The sequence below is a fragment of the Crocodylus siamensis genome, chromosome 8 (assembly GCF_052110815.1).
Source record: "Crocodylus siamensis isolate JL-2025a chromosome 8, ASM5211081v1, whole genome shotgun sequence".
Taxonomy (NCBI): Eukaryota; Metazoa; Chordata; order Crocodylia; family Crocodylidae; genus Crocodylus; species Crocodylus siamensis.
The window spans coordinates 52126134-52133815 of record NC_143402.1 but is presented as its reverse complement, the minus strand read 5'-3'; the positions used below and the strand labels follow the sequence as shown (position 1 = coordinate 52133815).

At 58.6% G+C, this 7682-nt stretch overlaps 1 protein-coding gene across 4 annotated transcripts; it reads left to right on the top strand.

Moving 5' to 3' along the window:
* The first annotated feature begins 441 nt into the window (after positions 1-441).
* WDR45 (WD repeat domain 45) lies at positions 442-7481 on the top strand. 4 transcript variants are annotated; one of them, XM_090060870.1, is made up of 12 exons: positions 442-652; positions 924-1003; positions 1134-1196; positions 1490-1564; positions 2102-2206; positions 2481-2577; positions 2967-3061; positions 3416-3495; positions 4452-4660; positions 4890-4991; positions 6364-6506; positions 6874-7481. In XM_090060870.1, the coding sequence occupies exons 4-12, from the start codon at positions 1507-1509 to the stop codon at positions 6981-6983; spliced, it is 999 nt and encodes a 332-aa protein (XP_089916996.1). In that variant the 5' UTR covers positions 442-652; positions 924-1003; positions 1134-1196; positions 1490-1506; the 3' UTR covers positions 6984-7481. The 4 variants fall into 4 exon arrangements, with proteins under 4 accessions (XP_089916996.1, XP_089916995.1, XP_089916998.1 ...); XM_090060869.1 differs by lacking the exon at positions 1134-1196; XM_090060872.1 differs by lacking the exon at positions 2102-2206.
* Positions 7482-7682: the final 201 nt, after the last annotated feature.

Here is a 7682-nt window from a genome sequence, read left to right as displayed (position 1 = left end):
TCTCGTGTCTGCGGTTTCTCTCGCTGGGTGTGGGGGGAATGAAGACCCTGAGAACCTAGGGGCCCGGGCTATCAGTTCCCCTTAACCCCACTCCCCAAACCTAGATGGAACCTAGGTATCTGGGCCATTCCCACACTGCAGAATAGGGAGAGACCCGGGGAGTGTCTGTGTGGGAGGAACCTAGACCCTTCATCTACCTCAGCCCCTCCAGAGGGCAGTGAAATTCCTCTTCAGTTTCTAAGATGGGCGACGGGGGCAGCAGAGTCTCCTGCCAATTCTTAAGATGGCGGACATGGAAGCTTTGCAATTTTCTTAGTGGCCGATAGGGAGGCTTGCCACTTAGTGCCAATTCCCAAGATGGTGGACATCGGTCCCTTCTGTAATGCCAGCTCCCAAGATGGCTATCACGGCTTCACCCTAACAATCACCTCTAGCTCTGCCGGTCATGTGACCCGGTATCGCTCTCGCTCAGCTCCCAACTTGATGATCTCGGCTCAGCCGCCCAGGCTGTGTTTACATCTTAGCTGCTCCCTGCGGGGTAGAAAAGAGGAGGCAGGGGCAATTGAGCGGAGCATTCTGGGACTGAGGTTTTGGAGGTCCACAGTGGGAGTGAAGGCAGGGAAGGGGGCAGAGGAATTGGGGTGCCAGGAAGGTAAGGAGTGGGGTATTGTGGGATCCAGGGGGAGGTGAGGGTATGTGGGGAGCAGGGAGTGGGGCATTGTGGGATTGAGTGCCAGGGGGTGGCATATTATGGGATTGAGGGAGTGTGAGGGGACAGGGAGTGGGGCTGGGGGGGCATTGTGGGGTTGAGGGGAGACTAGGGGGCTCCAGGGGGCAGGGAGTGGGGCATTTTGGGACTGAGGGGAAATGGGAGAGCTCTGCCTGGCCACTGACACCCTCCCCTCCCCTCCCCTCCCCTGCAGAGCCCCAGCCTCGCCACACCCCAGCACCGTCATGGCCCAGGAACGTGGTGTTAACAGTCTGCGCTTCAACCAGGACCAGAGTAAGTGAGGGACCTGGGCATCTCGCACTCCTCCCTCCACGCTCCAAGCCCCCATTACTCGCACTCCTCCCTCCACGCTCCAAGCCCCCATTACTCTCACTTCTCAGTCTCCCCTCCCCTCTCCTTCTAGAAAACCCAGGCATCCCGGCTTCCCTTACTGCAGTCCCTCCAACCCCGTTCTGAGCAGAAGGAGGTAGGGAACCCAGGCTCCAGTGCCTTCCCCCCTCCCCCAAGAGCAGGGAGGGTACCCAGGCATTCAGGCTTCCTGAACTCCAGCTCTACTGCCTTAGAGCAGGGAGGAAACTCAGGTGTCCAAATCCCCCTTGCACTGGCTCCAGACCCCCTCCCAAACAGGGAGAGAGCCCTCTGCAGGGTTCCCAGGCAACCAGACTCCCGCTGGTCCAGCTTTTATGCCCCTGCCCCAGAGTAGGGAGGGGACCCAGTTGTCCAGGCAGGAAACTCAGGTGTCTGGGGCTCTCATTTCAGGCTGCTTTTGCTGTGCAATGGAGTCCGGGGTCCGGATCTACAATGTGGAGCCACTGATGGAGAAGGGGCACCTGGGTGAGCGTGGGGGGCAGGGGGGTGGATGTCTGGGTTATCTGGAGGGGGGGGCACTGGGAGCACAGATGCCTGGTTCACTGTGGGAGGGGGGCATGGGAAGAGCCTGGATGCATTTTCCAGGGGATGATGGAAGCAGGGGGATCCTGGATGTCTGGGGTCCCTGTGGGGAGATGGGTCTGGAGGGGTAAGAGTCAAGGGGGCAGGCTGGGAGCCTGGGCACGTGGGTCCCTGTGCAGGGGTGAGGAGAGGCCTGGGAGCCTGGACACCTGGGTTCTTTGAAAGCTTGCATGCCTGGGCTCTCTGGGAGTGGGAAAAGGAGGGTGCTGGGAAGGATTGCAGGGTGGGGATAGGGGGTTCTGGGCCCATGGGTTCTCTGGGAAGGGAGCTGTGGATGGTGGGTGAGAGCAGGGGGGCTGGGAGCCTAGATGCTTGGGTTTTCCAGGAGGGCAGTGGGGGCTCGGGGGAGAGAGCATGGGAGTGGAGAGGGGGCTCCCAGATGCCTAGATCTCTCCTCACTCTCCCCCCTCTACCTCCCAGACCACGAGCAGGTAGGGAGTGTGGGCCACGTGGAGATGCTGCATCGGAGCAACCTGCTGGCATTGGTTGGGGGTGGTTCCAACCCCAAGTTCTCTGACATCTCAGGTGCCCCTGGATGCCTGTGTTTCCTGGGAGAGGAGGGGGATACTGTGGGGTGAGAGTTGGGGTGGGGCTGGGAGCCCAGACCCCTGGGTCCTCTGGCGAGGAGTGGAAACGGGGTGAGAGCAGGGAGTGCTGGGAGCTTGGATGCTTGAGTATGCTTTGCCAGGAGTGGAAGCCCCAGACACCTGGGTTCTCTCTGCTCTGGAGATGTGGGTGGGGGGTTTGGGAGGGGAGGGGAGTGTCTCTCACCACTTCTCTCCCCATCTACCCCCCCCAGTGTTAATCTGGGACGATGCCCGTGAAGGGAAGGACAAGCTGGTTCTGGAATTCACTTTCACCAAGCCTGTCCTGGCTGTGCGGATGCGGCATGACAAGTGAGTGCAGTGGGGACCCAGCTGTCCAAGTCCTTCCCCCCACCCCACCCCCAAAAAACCCAAGCATCTGGGTTCCCAAGCCCCCCTTGCATCTGGGCAGCACCCTGGGGTAGCAGAAGAAGGTGAGCACCAGGTTGATGACTCCTTGGCTTGACCTCCCCTCATGACCCCAGAGCTGGGCAGGAGGGAAGGAACCCAAATGTCCAGGTCCCGTCTCTCAACTCCCAATGATACAGGAGCTAGGAAGGAACCCATGTGTCTGGGCTTCCCACCCCCCACCTCCTGGGGTGAGGAACCTAGGTGTCTGGGCCCCCCAGCTTAAACCCTTTACAGCCCAAGAGGCCAGAGAGAACCAGGTGTCTGGGTGCTGTTCTTCCCCCCCACCCCAGGATCGTGATTGTGCTGCGGAGCCGCATCTATGTGTATTCATTCCCTGAGAACCCGTGCAAGCTCTTCGAATTCGACACCCGCGATAACCCCCGAGGTACAGGATCTAGACGTCCGGGCCTCCCCAGCTCCCAAAGTTCATTTGCCTAGGCATCTGACCCCCCCAGCAAGGTGTGTGGGTCCCTATCTTAGTCCCTAGCAGTACCAGGAACCCAGGTGTCTAGGCCCTGCCTACCCCATAAGCCCCAGTGGTACTGGGAACCCAGATGCCTGGGCCCTCAGCCCCAGGCATCTAGGTCCTCCTTTACCCCCAGCTGCAGAGGTACCAGGAACTCAAGCATCTGGGGCCCCCAGCCCTACTAGATAGCCAGTTGTCCGGTCCCCCTCACTGTGCCGTCCCCAGTGGTACTGTGATCCCAGACTTCAGGGGATCTCATTCCCCACCCTTCAGGGCTCTGCGATCTTTGCCCTAGCCTGGAGAAGCAGCTCCTGGTATTTCCTGGACACAAATGTGGGAGCCTCCAGCTGGTGGTGAGTGGGCAGGGCTCAGGGATGGGGAGGCGGATTTGTGAAGAACCACTCAGCAGGGGCTGGGTGTGGGATCACCAGTTGTGACCCAGGGACTGGGGGAATGGGTCAGGGAAATTGAGGGGGCACTAGGGGCAGGGCCTTATCCTGCAGGGGAACTGGTATGGTCCATTCCAGGGCATGGGCCTGGAACTGGGATTCTGTGGGGGTCTAGCTTTTGGAGGCAGGTCTAGGAGAGCTGCTGGTCTACGGGCTCAGAGTGTGGGGGGCAGGGGCCTGGATTTGTGGGGCTACAACTGAGGGGGGAGCAAGGGAGGTCCTGGCTTTTGCAGAGTAGGGCGGGGGGGGCAGGGGTGAGGGTGTGTGACAAGTGCTTGGATTTGGAGATATGGGGGCTCTGGAGGGCCCCAGCTTTGGGAGGGAGGGCTGGGGGTGTAATGGAGTGGGATTCAGAGGGGTGGGGGGCAGGTACAGGGTCTTGGGAGAGGGCCTTTGAGGGGTGCCAGCTTTTTGGGGGTGCAAATCTGGGCAGGACGGTGGGGAATAAAGGGTATAATGGACAGGTTCAGAGGCCTGGATTTGGGGGGCAGGGGCTAAGATTAGGGGCTACAGAGGGGCTGATGGGAGAGGGGTGGGGTTAGAGGGGTATAATAGAGGGGTGGGTGGTGCTTGGATTTGAGGCTAAATGGAGTGTGGGGGGTTGAGTTTTGGGGAGGTCAGATCTGGGGGCAAAGTGGCATGAAGGGGGATGGGAGAGGCAAGGGCCAGGGTTTGGGGGCTGGAGTGTGGGAAGGGCTCTGGGGGACTATTGGGGGGCAAAGGGGTATAATGGGGAGTTGAGAGGCCAGGCTTTCAGGGTGCCAGGGGAGGGGGATACAGGGGGTAGGGAGACATTGGGCTAGAACATGGGGTCCAGGACCCATCCTCGAACCCCAGCCCTCCTCCCCTGCCTCCCCCAGGACCTGTCCAGCACAAAGCCAGGCACATCATCAGCCCCATTCACCATCAATGCCCACCAGAGTGATGTGGCCTGTGTGGCCCTGAACCCTCCAGGCACTGTGGTGGCCTCAGCTTCCCGCAAGGGCACGCTTATCCGCCTCTTTGACACCCAGAGCCGTGACAAGCTGGTGGAGCTACGCCGGGGCACTGACCCTGCCACTCTCTACTGGTGAGGGCACTGTTGGGGTGAAAGCTCACAGCCTGGGGGCACTGTTGGTGTGGAGCTCACAACGTCAGGGCACTGTTAGGGGCAAGCTTGGAGCCTCTGAGAAGGAATCTTACTCCTGAGAAGCAGCTTGTGGCTTGGGGGTACTGCTGGGGGGAAGCTCACACTTTCAGGACAGTGTGTTAAGAGGAAGCTCACAGCCCCTCTAACCCCTCTCCCCCATCTTCCACAGCATCAACTTCAGCCCTGACTCTTCTTTCCTCTGTGCCTCGAGTGACAAAGGCACCGTCCATGTCTTTGCTCTCCGTGACACCCGCCTCAACCGCCGCTCTGCGTGGGTACTGCCCCCTCTGGGTGCCCCCAATATCCTGCAGTCTATGGGGCAGCTGGCTCTGGGGCAGAACAAAATAAACAGCCAAGTATAACACTGGTTGTGGCTGGTTCTGGGGTGGAACAGCTTGGTAGAACAGTGGCTGCAACTAGCTCTGGAGTGGAACAGCCCAGTGTAACAGTAGTTGCAGCTAGTTTTAAGGGCAAATACAGTGTCTTTCTGGTTGCAGCCAGGTCTGGGGTGGAACAGTCCCGTATAAAACTAGTTAGGGCTGGTGTGGGGAGTTTATAGCCTAGTATAACACCAGTGTCAGTCAACTCAGCTGGAACAGCTCTGCATAACTGTTGGTTCTGGGGGAATGGCCTGATGTAACTCCAGTTGCAGTGAGTTCTGGGAGTGAACGGCTCAGTATAATGGTTGCAGCTGGTTCTGGGGGTGGAATGCTCCAGGATAACAGTAGTTGCAACTAGTTCCAGGGGTGGTACTGCCCTGTATAATACTGGTTGGGGTTGATTCTGGGGTGGAACAGTTCATAATAACACACTGCAGGCAGTGTGAACAGCCCAGTATAACACTGATTGCACCCAGCTTGGAGTGTACTATACTATAATGCCAGTTGCAGCTGGTGCTGCAGGGTGGAAGACCACTGCCCTGCTCCCCCTGTCCATATAGCTCAGGCCTCCAAACTGGTGGGGGTACCCTGTAGCTTTGCCTCTTTTCTCCAGAGTCCCACCCCCTGCCTATGACACCAGTGACTGATGCCAGGCAGCGCAACCCCACTGCCTCTCCCCCAACCCCTTGACCCTGCCCCCTGTCCTGTAGTCCCAGGTCCAACCCTTGTCTCTCCTTTCCATAGCCCCATCACCTCCCCTAATAGCCCCTCCCACCCATTCTTCCTAGCCCTGGGCGCCACCCCTTTTGCTTCCCATAACCCCACCTGCTTTCTCAGTAGCCCACCTGCATTCTTCCTAGCCCTGGCCCTACCTCATAGCTTCACCCTCTTCATCTCTATCCCCCACCTGTCCTTCAGCAACCCCCCTACCACAGCCCACTGCTTTCCATAGACCCATCAGTGACCACAATAGCTCTACCCCATTCTTCCTAGCTCTGCCCCTTCCCTGTAACTCCACCCCTCTCCCTCTAATACTGCCAGGTAGCCCTGCCCCCATTCTCCCTATCCTCCCGTTCTCCCAAGTCCTGCTCTTTTCCCTTAACCCTGCACCTGCCCTGTAGCCCCATTCCCTCCTGCCATTAACCCTTTCCAGTGCATGGTGCTACACCCCTCATCAATTTGTTGCTGCCCCCAGGCCTGGGCTTCTGGCAGGGGGAGAGGACAGTATAATAATTGCTTCCCTGCTCTTGTTTGGCCCTGCAGGCTGGCACGGGTGGGCAAAGTAGGCCCGGTGTTGGGCCCCTACGTGGACTCACAGTGGAGCCTGGCCAGCTTCACAGTGCCAGCTGAGGCGGCCTGCCTCTGTGCTTTCGGCCGTGGGGCCCCCGCCGCCCACTCTGTCATCGGTCAGTTACTGTGGGGAGGGAGGGTGCGGCTAGGGAGCAGAGTAGAGCTACAGCACAAATGGGTGGGGCTAGAGGGAGGGTGTGGTTACAAGGAAGGGGGCATGGGTAGAATGAAGCAGATGGGGCTAACAAGGCTTGGGGGCTGCAGGGATTGGTAGGTGGCATGGCTGCCATCATGGTATCAAGAACAGAGCGCTGGGGCTGGGGCTGGGGGGGAGTATTGGGGCTGTGGGCTTGGGGGAAGGGTTATGGGGCCAGGGCAGGGATAAGGGGCTGGGTTTAGAGGTATGGGGCTGGAAGCAAGACCCCTGTGCCTCATGGCACGGGGAGCTCCTGACCCCCCCCTCCCCACTTCATGCTCCCTCAGCAATCTGCATTGATGGCACCTTCCACAAGTTCGTCTTCACACCTGATGGCAGCTGCAACCGTGAGGCCTTTGATGTCTACCTGGACCTCTGTGATGATGATGACTTCTGAGGCCCCCTCAGCCCTGAGGCATAGTGGGAGAGCATCCTAGACTGCTGAGGGGTGTTTTTTCTCTCTCCCCTCCCACAGCATCCTGGGATTATGGCTAATGCTCTCACCCCCTTGGGATTGTGGCTGACCTTTTCTCCCTAGCACCCTAGAAAGCTTCTTCCCTCCCACAAGGCACTGTAGGGCTGTAGGTAAGTTCTCACCCCCACAGTATATTGGGAGATCAGCCAAGATTTTTGAGGTGTGTATTCTACCCCTTCCTCCCAGCTTCAGCTGACCCACCCTCCCCGGGCCCCAGCACCCTGGGGTGCTCCTCTCTAGCATGAGGGCATACTGGGACTATGCCTGACCTCTCCCCACCCCCCAGCATGAGTAGCCAAGCCCCTTGAGCACTAGCAAGGAATGCTGGGAACCCAACCCCCATGTCTTTGTACATAGATGTGTCACATCTCTCTACCACCCCACCCCACCCCAATTAAATGTACCTGGACTTCAAAAAGGCTTTCAACCTGGTCTCCCATGATGTCCGCGTGATAAAATTGGGGAAAACAGCCTTGACTACTTTACGGTATGGTGGCTAGGTAACTGGCTCTGAGAGAGTTCCATCAATCTACTCCCTGGATCCTGACTCATCATGACAGAAGGTAACTAGTGGTGTCCCTCAGAGTTCAGTACTTGGACCAGTGTTTTTCAACATATTCA